The 21,924-nt window shown below is 35.8% G+C and overlaps 1 protein-coding gene across 19 annotated transcripts in view; it reads left to right on the forward strand.

Annotated features, from left to right (window-relative positions):
- ROBO2 (roundabout guidance receptor 2) overlaps positions 1-21,924 on the forward strand; it is a 1,697,359-nt gene that overhangs the window by 1,633,939 nt on the left and 41,496 nt on the right. For 10 of the 19 annotated variants that reach the window (XM_060640255.3, XM_060640254.3, XM_060640253.3 and 7 more), the window contains 5 exons: positions 4,628-4,670; positions 6,093-6,220; positions 12,235-12,516; positions 12,917-13,042; positions 18,458-18,614. In XM_060640255.3, the coding sequence (XP_060496238.1) occupies positions 4,628-4,670; positions 6,093-6,220; positions 12,235-12,516; positions 12,917-13,042; positions 18,458-18,614 (736 nt within the window). The remainder of the gene's footprint in view (positions 1-4,627; positions 4,671-6,092; positions 6,221-12,234; positions 12,517-12,916; positions 13,043-18,457; positions 18,615-21,924) is intronic. The other 9 variants (XM_060640257.3, XM_060640264.3, XM_060640263.3 and 6 more) reach the window with 3 other exon arrangements.

Consider the following 21,924-nt stretch of genomic DNA (forward strand, 5'->3'; position numbering starts at 1 on the left):
ATACATACTCATATATATCCATTTTATAATCCTCATGAAGGCTAATGACTCTTTTCAAACTTACATTGTTCACTTTTCTTATTCACAATTTTTAAGTCATCAACTTTTTAATGAAAGTATATATTTTGCACCTTTAAAGGGGTGAGTGATACTTTATAAGTATTATATTACCTCTGAGAATAACAGGCTTTATGAAACTCAGTAAATATAAACAATATATTATTGAGTAAGCAAATTATGAAATGCTAAACACTTCTTACATAGCTTTAAAACTGTTGGTAAAATATAAATTATTTGACAAAACTATCCAAAGAGACTAAAAGATTTGATGGAATTTTTATACTCTGATTATCTGGGCTGAGTTAATGCTTATTAAAAGAGGATTAATCTACATTCATATTTGAGAACTAGCTTATCAGGAGAGGGAATGAGGCTTGGCTGGCAACATTAAAGTTTCCATTTGGAGTAGGAAAATGTGGCCTACTAGAGATAGGCACTCTGAAAGCTTCCTTACCTCAAAATGTCAGTTTACCACATAGTTACATTTCCCTTCCCCCTCAGTTCTAGCAGGCATGAGATTAGGATTAATCCTGTCAGATAATAATAGAGGTACTTTCTGTATGACATAAACTTGCAAAATCTCTTTACCTTATTTCCTTTATAAATATTGCAATAAATTCAAAATATTTAATGCAATTCTAAAACGTTTCAGATTGTGGTGTCTGTAGAACTTTTTGGACATCTTAGCATGATCCAGTTAGCCTTAGATAAAAAAAAAAAAAAAAAAAAAAAATACTTCTATATGTTGTTCCCTGAAAGTTCTTAACTTTATATACTAGCAGGGACTCGTTCCTGGTAAAGATTCACACTTATTTCAAATTTATCTCTGGTAAGCACAAAGTTATTATACTGTGATTATCAAAATCATGACTAGAGCCAAATTTTCCAACGACCTCTCTTTCCCTCCCTCTTGCTTTTAAATTCAAGGAAGTTCAACATCTTTTTGAAATGAAAGCCAAATCAAATCAGAAGAAATAGCTTGCAATTTTCTGTGGCATTTATTTTTCCCCCCTCTGGAAAGAAAGAAAGAAAGAAAGAAAGAAAGAAAGAAAGAAAGAAAGAAAGAAAAAGAGAAAAGAAGGAAGGAAGGGAGGGAGCAGGGGAGGAAGGAAGGAAGAAAGAGAGAAAGGGAGGGAGGAAAGGAGAAAAGAAAGAAGGAGGATGGGGGGAGGAAAGAAGGAAGAAAGAAAGAAAATGAAAAAAGACGAGAAAAATGCTAATCAAAACACCATATATGACATCTATTTGTGAGTTCTAATTGCTTGTCCTTATTTCTAGTCTACTTTTCATTTCATGGTCTAATGCAACAAAGTTACTTTTGGTCTACTTTTCAAGATGGAACAAATCCAGAAGTTTGGAGTATGTGGTAAAAAGGAAACTTGAATATTTGTCATATTTTTTTTCTTTCTTTACAAAGATAACTAATCAAACATTTTATAGTTAGAGTTTCTTTTTTTTTTTATTTTTTGGTTTGTTTTTTGGGTTTCTTTTGTCATGGAAGCATACAAAATAGAGAATTTTCATGTATACCAAATTCTGCTTCTGGACCATTTTAAGTTGGTCATGCATTTATATAATGTCCTGTTTATTTTTGCCTTTGTACAGTTCGTATGCAGAGGTGCAAAGACGAAGGAGCATCTAAATTAGGAAAAATACTTAGCTTGTTTCCACAGATCTTTGAAATAGCACATTTTGAGGTGTAGCCTATCAGTGCCTGCTTATTTGCATATTCACAATGATATTCACAACATTATCTTAACTCTCTTTTAGTAGAGTAAAACATTCACTTGATAGCCCATTAAAAAAAAAAACACATAACTAGAAAGTCACATCACATGGAAAAAAGCTAATTAGCTGTACTGTTTTCACATTTTGTGTGCACATTTTTTTTCCTTAATCAGGACTTTATTTAATAGCTCCAGTGCTCAATATTTTTTTTATCAATTGTTTCAAATTAATCCTTTTTTTGTTTTTGTTAAAGGCAATTATTAATGGGACCCAATGTGGTATGGGCCACTGCTGATTCTTGTCTCCCATCACTTAAGCGAGTTTGTCAGGAAGTAGAGTGGCGATCAGTGTCCTTTCATCTTCTCTGAGGAGATGTCCAAAGCCAGTTCTGGGCAGATGCAAAGGATATGTCAGGACTGTTTTGTAATGAACTTGAGATGTTACCTGAAAAATTGAGGAGGCAATGTAGTTCAGGTGCCAGCAAGATGTTTCTGAAGTCCTGACAGACCCTGGGAATCATGATCATGATCATGCCACCTAATTATGATGTTGTGAGAGCTATGTCCTTGGATGACCTTAAGGAAGGGACTGGGGAACTGAATTTGAAAATTGACAAAATTTAAAGAGCAATCATATTTCATAGCAAAAACTTGAGGAAAAATGAATTATGGAGAGATTATTCAAATTAAAATGATTTACTGTCTGTATATTTTAAGTGACAATATAGGCTCTATGTATTTAAGATATGAATCAATTCTTGGGGGGAATAATGTCCCCTAACATTATGACTCAGTCAGTTGAGCATTTGACTCTTGATTTCAGCTCAGGTCATGATCCCAGGGTCTAGGGATCAAGCCCCACACTGGGCTCCACACTGAGCATGGAGCCTGCTTAAGTTTCTTCTTTTTCTCCCTCTGTCCCTGTCCCCTACTAGTGCTCTCTCTGTCTACCAAATTAAAATATATATATACATATATGTGTATATATATGTATACATATATATACACATATATGTATATATACATGTATATACATATATGTATATATACATATATGTGTGTGTATATACACACACATATATACACACATATATGTATGTATATACATATATATGAATCAATTCATAAACTTTTATTTTTACATTTACTCATTAGGAAATCGTGGTAAATATAATTTGTAGATTCCAAATATGGGATATACTGGATTCACATCTATGCAATTTTTTTTTTTCTTAGTTTTTTTTTTTAAAGTTTCTAGTGTTTATTTAAATTCCAGTTATTTAACATGCAATGTAATATTAGTTTCAGTTGTACCATATAGTGATCCAATACTTCCATATGATACCTGGTGCTCAGCAGAGCAAGTGCCCTCCTTAATCCCATAACCTATTTCCCCCTTCCTCCCACCCACCTCCCCTCTGGTAGCCATCAGTTTTTTTCTTCATCCCCAGGAATGGGTTTAGCTGATCTATGTTCATTTTAGTCAGAATTGCCATTTTGCAATCCATAAACTAAACAGCAAAATTTTTCCATGATCTTAGAGTTAACTCTTTGAGAGGCAAAATTTGATCCATGCCAATGTGAAACTATTTATAGATTTTATCCCACTAATCATGAATATTTGTATTTTATTTCAAACATATTTTAAAAAAACCTTTGAATAGAGTTTTTGTCTTAGATCCTCTCTGTAGAATGCATTATATTACCTTTCTGAAATCTGAAACATTTTGAATACCAAATATGTTTGGCTTTTCAAAGGTTTTGGAAAAGAAATGATGGATCCTAACTGATATTTACATTCTTTGGCCAATCCTTGAAACCCATTTTTATGTTGATAGCTTTGTGGAATGGAATCTAGTGTCTGGAGGGAGTAGATTCTCCAGCTTTAATTCTATGGGATGCTTGTTGGTGTGACTAATAAGTTCAAGAGTTTTATAAAGGACTTAAGTTTTTACAATTATTACATACAATTTAAATAGACTCAGTCTCAAATATTTGAAGATTTTATTTTTTGTGAAGGTTGGATGATAAAACAAAGCACTCAGCGCATTATTCTCTATTAATTATAGTTTATGTCTATTGTAACTGTAGTTGTTCAACTCATAGTGATTAATGGTGTCCTTCAAAGGATCTGTGATGATGAGGAATATGTCGTCAATCAATACCTGTTTATCTTTTTCACTGGCAGAATATTATTGCCTGTTTGAACTATTTTGTTTCTTTCTAAACATTTTTTAAGTTTTATTCATTTTTCAGGAACAGAGAGAGACAGAATGTGAGGCGGGGAGGGGCAGAGAAAGAGGGAGACACTGAATCTGAAGCAGGCTCCAGGCTCTGAGCTGTCAGCACAGACCCCAACGCAGGGCTCGAACTCACAGACCATGAGATCATGACCTAAGCTGAAGTAGGACACAACCAACTAAGCCACCCAGGCGCCCCATGAATGATTTTGTTTCAGTTTCTATTATGTGCATTTTATGTTGTGCCTTCTAATTAGGACACCCACATATTAAGATTAAAAGTCATGGTTTGATAATCCCCCATTAATGCATGTAATCTTCCACTGCCACTATATATTCCAGTTGTAACAGTTTTTGACCTCTAAGTACAAATTGCCCTTTTGACTTAACCATACAATTGGCTTGAAGTATTTTTAGATGTCTTATTAAACGATGGCTTTGCCCTGGGCCAAACCACTGCTTCTTATTCTCTGTATGATTATGTTACTTATATTTTGTTACAATCCCAGAGGCCTCAGCCCTAAAGTAAGGACCAGTATGTAGCTGTTATTAATCGTAATTAATATTGACTACTTGTGTGTGTCTTTCTTTTGTTAACAGTTACATTTCAAAGAGGAGATGGAGGACTAATGAGCAATGGGAGGTATGCTAAGAAGATTCTTTCTTCTTCTTAGTTTAATCAGGACTGAGAACGCTATAGTAAAGGCTATTATTGTAATAAACGATCACTTACAAGTCTGAGAATTCTAGGAGGAATTAAATGGCTTACCACAAGGTTTAATGATCTATCTGTTGTGCACTTTAGAGGAATCAAGTCCAGATGTTTCATATCTCCCAGATGCCCCTGAAGAAATTAGTAGTAAATATCACAAGGAATGTGTTCATTTGTTAGCAGGATGTTTATTGCATTAATTAGACATTAGCAAATGAAGTTGCTGTTGTTTAAGACTCCTTATTGGCTCTCACTAAATTGCTGTGAGTGAACAATTACACATAATCGATCACAAAGTAAATGATTCATGGATGATGAATAGGCTGTAGATTGATAGGACTGGATTCCACAACTTTGGATACTCAATTGAAATTGATAAAAGCTGATAACAAACCCATATATCCTCATCTATTTTCCCTTTGCCAATATGGAGATTGTAATTAGGCTCTGGTAATAACTTCCAATCTCCCATTTAATCAATATTTTAGCAAAAAGAGATTAGGTCTAATGAGAGCTAGTGCATGTAGCAAGTAAGCAGTGGGATCTTCTTATTGCGGTTTCCATAGAAACACATGTTTCTCTTAGGGACTGCACAGAAATGGTCTATCAAAAATAAAGTACAATGATTATAGATGTTGCTGTTTCTTTGTAAATATGCTAATAATCTGGAAAGGAATCGGATTCCCATCTTTTATATCAAAAATAGGAATTCTTTATTAAATACGATGTGAGGGAAGTTTTTCTCGTAGTCTCTACTCACATGCTGGATGAGATCACAGTGAATCTTTAATTACCTTAAAGATCTTTCCTATACCCCTAATATTTTGCAATTTGGAGAATTTGGAAATGTGCTATTGATGGAACAATATAAATACTGTTCATTAATTTTCTTCAAGTTCTTTGCCTCTAAATCAAGCGTGAGGGCTCATAACAGGGATTACAGCCTACAGGGGACAGATAAATATGGGGGCTGCAGGAATCGAGGAAGCAATAGCCCAAAGTCCTGGAAATGGCTGATACTGAGCAGTCACTCTGAGCAATTGTTCCCTGGAGGTGCCAATTTATCATCAAACCTTGTTTCAGGATCCTGCTATGTTGCCAATTCCCACCAGTTTCAGGGCAGACAACTAAATTCATTTGGATGTCAGCAGAATCCCAGACAGAATGCTTCTGCTTCTACTGACAGGCTATATATAGTCTTAACCACTGAATTTCCTTAATTCTCAAGAACCTACACATTTTCATTTGAAGTGAATTAAAAGCTTCCTCAATTCTTTAATCTTGTGCATGAGACAAGTGTCCAAATCTTTCATTGAGCTCCATGGGTTGATTTCCCTTTAATTTCTGTTTTAGCCGTCCTGGTCTTCTAAATGCTGGTGATCCCAGTTATCCATGGCTTGCAGATTCGTGGCCAGCCACGAGTTTACCAGTAAACAATAGCAATAGTGGCCCGAATGAGATTGGGAATTTTGGACGTGGAGGTAAGTTGTGCTATTCAAAATGTTGTCATTTGTTTTCTTGGCTTTCCTAAGTGTTTTTAAAAAAAAAATTTTGGGGGGCACCTGGGTGGCTCAGTCGGTTGAGCATCCGACTTCAGCTAGGGTCATGATCTCACGGTCCGTGAGTTCGAGCCCCGTGTCAGGCTCTGTGCCGACAGCTCAGAGCCTGGAGCCTATTTTGGATTCTGTGTCTCCCTCTCTCTCTGCCCCTCCCCCGTTCATGCTCTGTCTCAAAAATAAACGTTAACAAATTTAAAAAAAATTTTAACACTTATTTATTTTTTTGAGACAGAGACAGAGCATGAACGGGGGAGGGGCAGAGAGAGAGGGAGACACAGAATCCAAAATAGGCTCCAGGCTCTGAGCTGTCGGCACAGAGCCTGACACGGGGCTCGAACTCACGGACCGTGAGATCATGACCCTAGCTGAAGTCGGATGCTCAACCGACTGAGCCACTAAGGCGCTCCTCCTAAGTGTTTTTAAAAGCATGTACTAGAGAATATTGAATAAAACTAAGCTTTAAGGAAGTCATTACTAACCATAATGACAATATTCATAATACATTTTGTTTTTAGGACTATTCATACACAATTAGTGAAATCAGGAACTATGCTGCTAACTGGAAATTAGGATTTTGAACTAGTCATTTCAGTTCTCTACATGTCATTCAACATAGATTTATTAAGTATGTCCTGTGTTCCTGCCACTATGGCAGATATTAAAAATAAAATACCAATATAAAGAGAGATGGTCCTTATCTTCACATGATATATCTTATAGAGTAGACAGTTCTTGAGAGTTGACATGTTGAGAGATAACTTAAATCTAGTTCTATCATTGTTAACGAGTGGCCCAAATAAAAGACAAAAAGGTGCTAAGTAGCTCATATGCTAAGGTCTTCAAAATTTGTTGCCACGATCCTCTCTGTAGGTCTTTATAAGGAGGCAGAATTTGACCTACTATAAATAATTCCAGCCTCCCTACTGCTACCTTTTCATCCATTCAAAGGGAGAGTGGTGGGTTTAGAGAAAGATGAGACATGAGAAGTCTGTGGTCTCAGTGTTTAGTTTGGCAGAAATAACTGACTTTTCCATTGGTGGAAAGTTCTGTAGATAGTAAATGCACTGGAGCTGCCTTGCCAGTACCCAGCATGAGAAAGCTGCCCACTGGGAGTAAGAAAGTTCTATGAATGGAGTGTTGTTTAAGTTGACATCTGAAGGAGGGGTAGAGATTAGTCAGAATTGTGGGAAAAATGTGTAGAGAGGAAACAACCATTTGAGGTTTATAAATAAGAAAGACATAGACTTAGTTGACAAAGGAATGAATTTCCTAGTGAATATAAAGTAGTAGGCAGCAGAAGTGGTAAAAAACAAACAAACAAACAAACAAACAACAACAACAACAAAAATACAGAGAGACAGATAACAGAGGGCCTTCTAAGTCACAGAGAGACTTTAAACTTTGTCCAAAAGGTAGTCAGAAGGCATCAATGAATTTGTAAGAGGAGAATGCTAGGATCCAAGTACAGTGTTAAGTCATCCAGCCTTCTGCTGAGTGATGAGTGGAGTTAGGGTAGAAAATGGAGTGATTAATTAGGAAAGGGGTACTATGAGCCAAGAAAGTGTGGCTCAATCTGCTAGAGGATTTCTACACGTCTAGGTGGAATTAATGCTGGACCCAGGGCTAGGCTAAACTATTATAGGCTTCAGAGGGGGACTTCACAGACATGAGTGCATAAACATACTGACTTAGAAGAATAATTATGGGTACTGGCATTTTCTCTTCACAGATGGAATGCCAATGCATGCTTGAATATAATTAAAATAGTATTTCAAATAATAAAGCTACTAATTATTGCATAAGTCGGCATTCTGTCAATACCAACTTTAAGAAAGGGAGCCTTTTCTCATTCTTCAAATAAAATACAGACAATTACAATCCCCGTGTCATAGGTATATAATAAGGATTAAATGGGTGATTACATATACAGGTTTAGCACAAAGCGTGACATACAAGCAGTGCCCACCATCAGTGTAGTAAATAAGAAAATTAAAAAAATATATTGTTGTATGACTTCTCAGCTTCTGTAACCACCCCATTTAGGATTCTTACTCGCCAAAGCCTCTGAAAATGGCTGTCTCCCCTAGTGACCAAACTCTGAACCCTGCAATTACAGGCTATGACTTTTCCATGAGTGGGTTCTATGTCTGAGCATCTCCTCACCAGGAGAGCAGATGACTCCTGTCTACCTTACCCAGAATGATTTTGTAAAAAAAAAAAAATTCTGTTCTGAAAGTTTTTATCTATCAAGGATTAGATGCCTCTTTTACTTACTATATTTGTAGGTGATTAGTGCACCATTCTCTCTTTACATCAACAAATGAATGCCTAAAGGTGGAAAATATGTTTTGTTTTGTTTTTGTTTTTTTAGTTTGTAACAGGCTACACTAACATCTAAAATGTCTCAGTCTAATTTAGTCAAAGGATACATTTATAGATTTTCAAGGTTTATCTTCCATATCTACCTCATTTTTATGAAATATTTCACAGGTGAACATCAAGGCCAAGACGAAGTTTTTGCAAGGTTTACTCTGTTTCCTTTCAGTGTGATAGGTATTTTAAGCATTTACTGTGTACCAGGAGTAGGTAGGATTTTTTGTACATTTTATTTCATTTTCTTTGCATAATAAATGTGTGGCATAGACAATAGATAATCATATTTACACTTTAAAGGCCAAGAAACTAAGGTTTATCAAAATGAATAACTTCAGATCTAGGTATAGAATATAGGTCTAACACATTTTAAAGTCTACATTCTTTTGTATGCACTGTTCTGCAATTCTCAAGGTGGGATTCACATGTATGATTGTACAACTATGTTCACTTAAAAGAATTATTGTGGATACTGACATTTCCCTTTTAAGAATGGAATACTAATACATGATGAAATGTAATGAAAATAGTATTTTGAAAAATAAAGTTACTAATTATTGCATCAGTCTGCATTTTGTCAATACAAACTATAAAATATTAATTTAATTATTTAGGGGGTGCTTACTCTCTGCAAAACACTAGGTGATGAATTTATGGAAATTCAGACATAAATCCCATATGTTCCTGTTCCTAAGTATCTTACAATACCAGGAAGGAGATAGTCATGTATGCAAGTGTACCAGGCCAAAAGGAAAAAATGCATGGATCACTAAGGTGCTAAAAGCTGAGAAATGAATCATGACTGATTCCACCTGGAGGAAAGGGTTTCTGTAATTCATAGGTTTCAAACTCCACCGTTAACAAGTGCAAGTCAGCCTAAAGCACTCAGGAAAGGTAGATGTCGGCTGTAAGAAATGGAAAATGGAAGGTCCTGCCTAACGATGGAAGCACGGATTCATGTCATATCTTTTAGAGGAAGGGTGGTCCAGAGTTCCAAACCAGCTGATATTATAGGATGCTTCCCTACATCCAGATATTCATCTATAGTCTTCCAATATTTCAACGTTTGAATATAATTCGATGATTTTTTGAAAATGTAAGAGTGATCAAATAATATTTGAAGGAAATCTGCAGCCCCCAAATCAATAGAGAAGCACTTAGACTTGAAGCCTGGCTAATTTCATCCAGCGGGGAGAAAGATTCTATTTCTAGCACTTCAGCTTTAGTTGTTGCAGAATAACATTCTATAGGTTTAGATCCTCACACAACTTTTTTTTCCATGTTTAAACATTTGAGCATGCAACCATTTCAAAAACTTGTAGTTAACCTGGCTCACAGTCTAAGTACAAAGTTTTGGAAGGTCTCAAGTTCAAGGTTTTGGGGAATTGGGGTCCATGCTGGAGAAACCTGGCTATCAGTTAATATTATCAATGAACAGTGTGAGAGGTGGCAGAAACAACACTCTGAAAATGTCTGCAGAGTGAAGGATCTATTTTCATAATTTTGATATATTACTAAATATGAAATGTCTTTGAGAATGAAAGTGATATTGACATTTGAGAATGAAGTACACTTTTTCATTATCAAATTTCCTAGTTATAAGTGAAAGCAAGAAGGGAAAAAATAGTTAAGGGATCTGGAAATCAAAAAACAATTTTACTTGCTTGTACAACTTCGTGAAATATTATATATTGAATATCTTTAATAAATCCACTGATATGCATTTAAAGTATTTACTTCAATAAAGTATATATCCACATCATTGTAAAGCAAGTTGGAATTCCAGACTTCTGAAAGACCTAAATTATACAGTGCACAAAATGCATTATAAATGTCTTATTCCTGGGGTGACTGGGTGGCTCAGTTGGTTAATCATCCAACTCTCAGTTTCAGCTCAGGTCATGATTTCACAGTTCATGGTTCAGGACCCACATGGGGCTCTGCTCTGGAAACTCAGAGCCTGCTTGGGATTCTCTGTCTCCTCTCTTTATGCCCCTCCCCTGCTCATGCTCTCTCAAAAATAAAATACATACATACATACATACATACATGTCTTGTTGCTATTGCTAAAGAAGATAATTTTTAGCTTTAAAAATTATCATTATTATTTTTTTTAATGTTTATTTTTATTATTTTGAGAGAGAGACAGAGAGTGTCCAAGCAGGAGAGGGGCATAGAGAAGGGGGGAGAAAGAATCCCAAGCAGGCTCTGTGGTGACAGATGCAGAGCCCGTTGCAGAGCTCGATCTCACGAACTGTGAGATTGTGACCAAAATCAAGAGTCAGACACTCAACTGACTGAGCCACTCAGGTGCCCCCAAATTATTATTTTTATAAGAATCTTTGTTTCAAGTACTATTAGGTATCATCAAATCTAAAAATTTTAGGATATTTTGACTAAATATCTACTTCCACTTTTTCTTGTGATGATATTTTAGTTTTGGTGCAACAATAATTAGGTTTATTACTTAATATTACACTACTATAACTAGTTGAAAATTTCCTATAATTGAAGAAATCAAGTGGGTTGATGACCCAAAGTCCTATGAAGTGTGGCTTTCAGAACATAGATTATTAAGGAACATACTATAACTAGATTCACTTTTAACTCTACATGATTGAAAATCTGCCATTTAGTATTATTGTTGTTGTTGTTGTTTTAATTTTAGTATCTTTCTTCTTAAAAAAAGGAAAAATTAGAGCTCAGGAGAGAGATGGCACTTCTGAACCAGAAAGCATCGTGTAAAGATAATTCAGCACACCAAAAGATAAATGGACTGATTGATATTCAGTGTTGTTACTAAAATTTAATTTTATTCCTGCTGTATTAAAACTTGAAACTGTAATTCTCCACTTCTAAGAGTTAGTAGTATAAATTAAACTCACTGAGAGTTAGTAGCATAAATTAAACTCACTGATCACTCAGATTGCTTTTCCTATAGTTCAATCCTGCTGTATTGTGAAAATGACTAATTCATGAAAATTTTCCTTTGTCATAAAAAAAAAAAAGGCTGCCATCAGTTCCACTCCATACTAGAAATGTGAAACCAAATCAGATAAACAGCAAGTTGGGATTTTAGAAAAATGCATCCCATCGTTGTTTGTCTAGTATAATTTTGGGAAATTTTGCATCTATTCAGCACTTATATTCTATATCTTTTGGGGTAAAGTGGAAAAAGATGTTTTCATCCACAATTTGTAGAATCACTTTTATCATCGCTTCCGTAAAGAGCTGACGACTCCATTGGTTCTAAAAGCCCTATGCACAACCGAAAGCATTTTTCTGTAGTGAAATATCCCAAACATCTCATTCATGGTTGAAGAAGATGGGGGAAGGGATGTGTTAAGCAGTGAGACGTGAAGGGCGAGCGCTAGGCCTGCCTGTCACTGAGGCTGATAGCTTGGCGACGGTTGTACATCATCTCCCCTTCATTGGCTCATAAAGCCCATCTCAGCTGAAATGCAAACGTGCGGCGTGACACATTTATTTTTCATCCTCAATCCTGATAGTTTGGGGCTTCCTGCGCATCATTAAATTGTTTCATTTCCCTATGTTCACCACAGATGTGCTGCCACCAGTTCCAGGCCAAGGGGATAAAACAGCAACAATGCTCTCAGATGGAGCCATTTATAGCAGCATTGACTTCACGACCAAAACCACTTACAACAGTTCCAGCCAGATAACACAGGCTACCCCATATGCCACAACACAGATCTTGCATTCCAATAGCATACATGAATTGGCCGTCGATCTGCCTGACCCACAATGGAAAAGCTCGATTCAGCAAAAAACAGATCTGATGGGATTTGGTTATTCTCTACCTGATCAGAACAAAGGTAACAATGGTGAGTCAGGTTCCTATTACCCGAGGAGTTATCTTCACATCATTTGTGCATGAGATAGAAATTAGTATTTGTTGTTCAGTTTAGTGGCTCATTACCAGGTTCACCACCTAAACTAAAAAAAATATTATCGGCATGTATTCAGTACCTTGCACAATCCCTACCACCACCACCGCCACCGTCACTGCCACCACACTCCAACACCAATCGGTTTCATCCGTTTAGCTCTTTTTCAATAGAGTGATCAGTAATCCATCTCAACTTCCATTAGGCAGGATAGAGGAAACATTCCTCCACTGTCCCACGACATCTGCTTCTGAATTGCTAACTGCATGTTCTGCATGGGCTTGTGCTGTGAACTAATCACATGATGCCACTATGACCTCTGCCCTTTAACCCTTAGCCTTACTTTACATCCCTGACTACCGATTGGCTGAGGGATTGTCTAATAGAATGCCACACAACCAGTCACAGGATTTCAGCACCACCAGCTCTCACAACAGCTCAGAGAGGAGTGGCAGTCTCTCAGGTTGGTCTCATCACAGTAAGGAGAAATATTTGTTTGTCACCAGCATATGACCTGTGTTCCTAACAACCGTGAAGAAATACTGAATCACAACTCACTGTCAGGCATTTATCTTTCAAATGACAATCGCAGTGTATCCTAATGAAATCATGCTTTGGGAAGGGGCGGGGGAATAAAAATCACTGTCACTATGTACTAAGGGTACAACACCATATTTACTCAAAAATAGTGTATCATTTTACCATTATTTAGGAAAGAGCAGATGAGTTTGATCTGCCGTAAACCCTACCTAAAAGCCAAGAGAACTTTAAAACAAAAAAAAAGATCATACAGGAAAGTCAGTTCCATGACATGGTCAGCAACGATAAATTCAGCTAAAATGCAAATTGTTTGGGACATTTTTCATAATCCTAAGATTCCAGGGATGGGCCTTTTTATTTTTGGACAATTTTTTCCCAAATATTAGGATTTATTATCTATCGAATGATAGTATTTAGAGTAAGGTGCTTCTATCGTGCTAACCAAGAATGTTAATATCAGACGTTATTCTTCACAATTGATTCCCCCAAAGATATGATCTTTCATATCGATAATTCTTTTATATAGTAAATGTCAATATCTATCAGAGATATAACAGACAAACTAACAATCTACAATGTAGGCATTGTGTAGCACACGTCAGGGCCAATTTTCACTGGATAGAAATATATGTCTATTGTAGTGAATAGCACTGATATCCTCCAGGCTCAAGGATCCTCACATCTAAAATAAGGAGGTTGTGGTCGACACCCTCTAACTTCCAAGCATATCATGTACACTGTACGACTGATGGCTTTATCTGCACATTTCTATTGTGCGTACCACTACGTTTGCTTATTTTTTCATATTAATGGTATGCCATTTGTTTTTATGAATTTTTTTAATCTACAAGTTCTTAGTAAAGGATTACAGTGTATTATGATATGTCACAAGCTACCAAGCCGTAAAGAGTTAACTCTTCTACATCATTAGGGTAACATTTACTAAATGACTTTTCCTCAGGAGATAGAACCCTTTCAGTCTGAAATGTTAATGCTCTCTCTTCCCTCCACAATGAGGCATTTGCTCTTGGTAGAATTAGATACATTATAGAATCCAGAAAATTTTCAACATCTGTTATGAATTTAAACTGGCTTAGTAATATCGAAGGCTATTTTGAATAACCTTATATGTCATTTATACTGTCATCTATTTATAACGCGTCCCACAATTGTACTGAATAATTAAAAAGTAATGTATCCTAGGCCTATTTCATTCCAGATATGTAAAGTCCCAAGCAGTATACATATTTTAAAAATCTATATATATTAAGTCATGAATTACATAAGACCTTTTGTGAATCTCTCATTAAATATTCTGTATATGTTGATTGACACTGAGTTTTAAAAGTTACCTTTTGAGTAATTGTAAGCAGAACATGATTCACAATAGTGCTTACTGCTTTTTTTAATCCATTAATCTCCTGAGTGACATTTATATATATCTATGAATTATATTAACTACTTCATCTACATTTGAATACAAAATTACTTAAATTGGTGATAGAAAGCATTCTTTAGGAGGTAAGAGTGAAGTGATTATTCCTTTCTAGTTTAGTCCTATTGAGTTTAATCTTACAGAATTTGATTTATTCTTATAATCATAGATATGTTTTCTAAGGCTCAAATTTAAGATCAAACTGCCCTGTGAATATCTAATCATATCATATTATATGATTTTCTTAATTTGTACACAGCAGTGAAATCAATTTAAAATAATCACAATAATAAAGAAAATTGGACATTTCTGAATTATTTCAGTGAATTTCTCATCCTCTTTGAAACACTTTTATAATTTATTCCATACATAAGTTTTGAGCATTTGGGTTAAAAATCTAACCATTAAAAAAATATAAAGGAAAAGTCAGATTTCTCAAAACCTATATGAAATCATAATTATATATACACATATATATAGCGCACAATATCAGTAGTGGTAATGAAATATTTTTATACACCAGTATTTTTTTAATTATGTGTTTTACTAACTTGAAAATGAGCTACTTTTATAATTTTCTATACAAAGAAGTTACTTGTTCAGCATAAATGTCAGTTTAAATACTTACATTTTGAGTTGAAGAGAAATGGGTCAAATATAGTTGATGGTCTTCAAAATATGTTCCCATAAAACATACTGCAGACAGTTCTCACTTTAAAATGTTTGGGGATCTTCGGTTGCAAGAAACAACAATGAGCTGTGGTGGCTCGCTTAGCTCAAGGTTTAGATCTTAGATAAATACAATATCCTTAGCCTACATCATATGCCCACCACCAAGCGAAGAGCCCTCCTCTTAGCTCATTGATAAAGGAGGACAAAACATATATTCTTTTAAATTTGTTTTATGTTTATTTATTTTTGAGAGAGAGAGAGACAGAGTATGAGTGAGGCTGGGAACAGGGATGGTTGGTGCAGAGAGAGGGAGACACAGAATCCGAAGCAGGCTCCAGGCTCTGAACTGTTAGCAAAGAGCCCCATATGGGGCTTGAACTCATAAACTGCGAGATCATAACCTGAGCTGAAGTCGGATGCTCAACGGACTGAGCCACCCAGCCTCCCCGAGAGGACAAAACATATTGATTCATAGTCCCATCAAGACTCCACACAATGACAGAGAAGAAATTTCCCCTAAGAGGAGAAAGTGGACATTGGATTGAAAACCTTCACAAATTCCCTCTTTGCATCAGCTTTGTTTCCCATTTTTTTAATGTTTATTTATTTATTTTGAGTGAGATGGACAGAGAGAGTGCAAGCAGGGAAGTGGGGGGAGAGAGACAGAGACAGAGAGAGAGAGAGAGACAGAGAGAGAGAGAGAGAGAGAGAGAGAGAAAATCCCAAGCAGGATCTGCACTGTCAGTGCAGAGCCGGACCACCTGGGACTCCATCTCAGGAACCATGAGATCGTGACCTGAGCTCAAGTCAAGAGCCATGTCATGTATCCAACTGACCCACCCAGGTACCTCTCCCCAAACATTTTTAAGTCTGATATTTGGAATAACTGATAATGCCTTTTTTGAACTTGGAAAAGAACTCAGCAGAGTTGGGTTCAGACTCCAGTAATAGTAATTTCTAGTAAAGCTGCTGCATTCTTTTTTTTTTTTCCTACTGTGTGAATATGGACCAAATAACACTCAGAAAGAACTCTGTTTCATCATCTATTAACTATTTCATCTACATTTGAATACAAAATTAGTTAAATTGGTGATAGAAAGCATTCTTTTGGAGGTGAAGAGTGAAGTGATTATTCCCTTTCAGTTTAGTCGAATTAAGTTTATTGTTACAGAATTTGCTTCTGGAGATGTAAGAACTTCCCTATTTGTGTCATTCAGTTCTGGTGGTGATCATATAACATTTTCTAAAGTGCCGTGAAGTGAAGAGTGAAGGAACCAATGTACACATATAAATATATAAGGAATAAAGGGTGCCCAACTAGGGGAAAAGTCACTAAAAACACATAGCCCGACCCATTCCTCTTTTAATTATTAAAATATAATTCTGAGACTACACAAAAGGTATGATCCTGGTTTGTGATTTTGTTGCACGATCAGGAAACAAAGGGTCAAGGCTCATGCATCTTAAACACAAAAATTATAGACTTATATCAAGAAGAATAGACATTTAAGCAACTTCATTATTTTTATTCTGAGAGTCAGACTATTTCTGGGAGACTCATTGGGGTTGGAGAAGTCGGGCTTGACAAAGGCTGTAGAAATAGGTAGAACCATGTTTGCTCTAAGACAGAGGCAATGAAATAGAGTAATAATAAGTGGCATTTATTGAGCTTTCTGTACAATCTGAGCCCTTTACATGCTTTGTCTCTTTCAACCCTCAAAATACCCCAAAGAAATAGGAAATTTGTATCTGTTTTACAGATATAAATCAAAGTGATATCTATTGAGTAATTTATACAGATACATGAGAAATGAGTCTTCAACCCCAGATTAAGCTGTTATACTCAAAACAGAAGATACCTGCTGTTCTTTCTCTTAAATACCTCTCCTTTTGCCCAGGACAGGAAGTGAAAGGAAGGAAGAAAGCATTCTGTCTGTAGGGATGAGCTTTTAAATCTGTGCTCATGACATAGGAAACAGACATCCTTCCATCATTGGCAACAGTGTCTCTGCCCAGCTTACCAGCTACATTACCTTCTGACACTCCAATAAGTCATTACTGAATGACATAATTTTCTGAGTTGGCTGATGCCATTAGCTGATCATCAACTAGCTGATGCCAGTTGCTGATGCAGATTAACAGTTGGTTGAAGAAAGGAGATGGAACTTCTGGTACTATGTCTATCTGTTGAGAGCCCTGCTGCAAGTATTTGATGCTCACAACTTTCAGGTCCAGAAAGATGAAGCCCAAGGGGTCAATACCATTATTTTTGGAAATATAACGATAGCCATAGTAGGAGTGAAGAAAGCTACTTGCATTCTATTGAACAACATCCTTTGTTATGCTGCTGCAGAAGTACTTATTCTTACAATCAACCATGACACATCTAGGAAGAAATTTGATTTACTTCAATTTTGGAAGAGTGAAAACTATGACACTATACAGATGATGAATTTGATTTTTATATTTCATTAAGCTCCAGTAATTCCAGATTTGGTTCACACGCTGCCAAGTCATTTGTTGCTCGTGTTTTGTGCATGAACTAATTTGTATTAACAATAGTAGTGAAACTGATCACTGCATTTTCATTAATTTTTCCCCTCTTTTTGGAATTTTAGAAAATGCTATGCTTAAAACATCTGGGAACTACTCTCACTATAAGCAAAAATAACTACGCCATTCGTTAGTTTAAAATTCTATAAAACTTCTCATTGTGAAAGATTTATAAGTACCCAGATTATATTTGATTGATTTTTATCAGTCACTTTTGAGAGAAAACTGTACTCTCTTGGATTAATTAGAGTAAATTCTAATGGAAAAGTTTAGCCTGTATCCTTAGACACTGCATTTTCCACTGAGAGAGATTATGCAAAAGAGCATTATGAACGCACTAAAATCTGACATTTGGAAGAATTTGTTATGGCCCGTTATTTTGTCTAACAATGAAAACATAGAGGCAGCAGACATGAATAAATCAATAAGTGTGCTTTTGCTACAGGACCCATGTTTTTGGTTTATTCAGCACTGTAGTTCATGCATTGGGAAAGACACAATATAATGTTGAGTGATTTATAAAAACATTTTCTGATTAGATCAATTCATTGTTTATGGCGTTTAACAAATGTAATATACTCATTGTGGTGTTTCAAAAACATAAATCCATCTTCCCACCCAATGACTGTGTTTCTTCTGATATTTGGTATATCTGAATAGAGGCATTATTACTTGCAGGTGGGAAAGGTGGAAAAAAGAAGAAAACTAAAAACTCTTCTAAACCTCAGAAAAACAATGGATCGACCTGGGCCAATGTTCCTCTACCTCCTCCCCCGGTCCAGCCCCTTCCTGGAACAGAGCTGGAACACTACGCAGTGGAACAGCAAGAAAATGGGTAAAATTGTCTTCTATACCAACAGAATGCCCAGGGCATTCCTCTTCTCTGTATTGTGTTTTCTTTGTCTTTATCTAGGATTCTCTTACTTTTTTCCCTGCCCCCTTCCCACCCTGTTCATTGCCCTCCCCACAACCCCACTTCTGTTGTTTGCACCATCTCTGTATTTTAGCTGATAAATACAACACAGCACATATTGAGAACCTAGAATCCTTGGCTGTCAAGTGCCTTAGATTGTCTGCAATCATGATAATGCAGCCTTCATTTATAATATTGCTTGTTAGTTTGAAAGCAAATGTCCACAGCTCTGTGAACTAAAGAGCCACTCCTGAGCAGGGTTGAAAAGGGAATTAAAATAACCTGCTTCATCATCTCTCACAGCTTTCTAATGACTCGTCTGGCCATAGCAGAGCACCTACTGTTGAGCTCCATCACATGGTGTAATTGTAGAGAATTTAATCATCGGCTTTGATGGGAATTTAAGGGCTGGAACATGAAAGAGGTTCAAGCCACTGCACATTCTGTAACAAAACCTCTCTTAAGTTAGAAAATTTCCTTCAAGGGCCTTTAAATGTGACCAGTTTCCTTTTTCTTTCCCAAATATGTCTCAAGAGTTAGTTCGCCTCTGTTAAGTGTTAATTGAGTTTAAAGCAGAAAGACATTGATACTTTTTATTCTCTAATAAAAGAGCAAGTGAGGAGAAATATACTCAGTCTTTTTTTTTTCTATTTTAATAATTCTAACTGCTCCGTCTTCCTCACAATTCCCAGGTTACTACTGCTTTTGACTAAAACTGAAAAATGCAGAATAAGGCAGCTTTTCTTTTTCCAAGTTTTTTTTTTAAATTTAAACATATTTAGATATTAAGACACCTCAGTTTATTTGAATAATGTTTTATTCCCTGTCTTGTTTTTTGTAAAGATCACAGCACACATTTTTTTTGCTTCATTTCCGTTTCTTTTTATTTTTTAAAAGTTTTTTTTATTTTAAGAGAGTGTGTGTGCTCACATGCATGAAAGAGAGAGAAAGAGAGAGCAGGGGAGGGGCAGACAGTGAGGGAGAGAATCCCAAGAAGGCTTCATGCTTGTCAGCACAGAATCCCAAACAGGGCTCAATCCCACAAACCATGAGATCGTGACCTGAGCTGAAATCAAGGGTCGGACACTCACCTGAATAAGCCACTCAGGTGCCCCTTCATATGCCTTTGAAACAGACGCTCTAGTTTCACAATTCCTAGTCTTCTCATATACTGCCTCCAGAAAGAGAGAGAGAGAGAGAATCTTTAGCAGAGCTTGAGGTGGGGCTCGATCTAATGAATCATGAGATCAAGAGTTGAAATCAAGCTCAAATCAAGAGTTGGATGCTAAACTGATTGAGATACCTTAGATGCCCTCCTTTTCTTTCTTTCTTTCTTTCTTTTGTAATCTTTTTTTTTAAGTTTATGTATTCATTTTGAGAGAGCTAGAGAAAGAGCACACAGTGGGGGGTGAGCTACAGAGAGAGAGAGAGAGAGAGAGAGAGAGATTGAGAGAGAATCCCAAGCAGGCTCTGTGCTGTCTGCACAGAGACTGATGTGGGGCTTGAACTCAGGAACCATAAGATCATGACCTGAGCAAAAATCCAGAGTCAGACACGTAACTGACTAAGCCACCCAGGTGCCCTGTCCTTTTCTTTTTAAATAAGTGCTATCTTAGATAACTCCAGATTGCTATCTTAGATATCTCCAAATTAATTTTGTTAATTGGAACATTCTATGCCACAGCATTTGCTTCCTTCAAAATACCTCATTTACCTTTTCTTGATTGCATAATACATGTATACTACATATATATAAATATATATACATTATACACAGAGATGTAGGTAGATATGCATGTACACACACACACACACACACTTATGTATTCATATACATACTTCTCTATATTTTATTCTCTACATCTTTCTTTTCCTCAAAAAGGGCTTTACTTGCTTCTGTAGGATTATAATTCCCATTTATATACAGATCATTATTATTTTACATTTTTAAAAAGTTCACATTCGGAATAGGAAATAAATTTTCTCTGACTTTTTAAAAAGTTAAATTTTGCACACGATCTTATGCAATACATATCAATAATGTAAATGTGCCCAGGTCACAGGAGCCTGTCAAAGAAAAAAAAAAAAAAAGATGTACTTTCCACAAGAGGAGATTATCCAGGACTCAGGAATCTTCATTTTAAAGGCTGTATTCAGGAAATGGGAAAATAGAATTTGTGAATTGGGAAGAGTAAATAGTACTGACAAACATGTATAAACATAAAATTTTGAACTCAGATCACATGAATATTGTAGGTAATTTGAAATCTTTTTTTTTCTTTTCCCACTAAGTCCACTTAAAAATAGACTATGATAGCTATTACCCATTGAAATAAAACTATTTGTTCCAAATAAATGCTAAATGTCTCACTTGATTTTACTGCCCAGCAGTAGAATTAGAAATATTCATTTGATGAATGAATTATTACATATTGCCAAAGACTTTTATTTTTTGATATAAATTATTTTCTGAACGTCAAGCTATAAAATATATAGGCATTCCTACCCAAATTATTTTAATATTTAGTCAGGGTGTATGATATTATAAAATCTTTTTTTTTGTAAAAATTCTTAAAAAAATTTTTTTAAATGTTTATATATTTTTGAGAGCGCGCGAGAGAAATAGTGCAAGCAGGGAAGGGGCAGAGAGAGAGGGAGACACAGAATCCAAGGCAGGCTCCAGCCTGCGAACTGTCAGCACAGGTCCCGACGCGGGGCTCAAACTCTCGAACGTGAGGTCGTGACCTGAGCCGAAGTCGGACACTTAACCGACTAAGCCACCCAGGCATCCCATTTTTGTAAAAGATTTATAAAAATCCACTGGATACTTTAGATAGGTAAAGAAATATATATTTTGATTATATCTACTCAAAAGTCTTTGTAGCTTATAGTTTGGTTTTCAAGAACCTTTGAGTTATTTAAGTACCTAGTATTTCCTAAAATAAAAATTATCACTCTTAACAAAAATAATAAAGTCTAATCTGTCAGTAAACTGACAGCAGAATTCAATTTTCTTATTCCCTGGACTTAATTTTTCAAAGGTTAATATTTCAAAGTTCTTCTTTCAATTGTTGGTGATGACAACACATTTAAAATCAATATGACAAGAGTAAATTAAAATTAGTAGATTAGTGATGACTTTGCCCATTTCTTGATATACTATTTATACTTTTTTGTTTTCTAATATTGAAAAGGAAAGATTTTTAAAGACTTCCTAGATTATTTTATAATC

This window comes from Panthera onca, chromosome C2 (genome assembly GCF_046562875.1).
Source record: "Panthera onca isolate mPanOnc1 chromosome C2, mPanOnc1 haplotype 2, whole genome shotgun sequence".
In the NCBI taxonomy this organism is placed as follows: Eukaryota; Metazoa; Chordata; class Mammalia; order Carnivora; family Felidae; genus Panthera; species Panthera onca.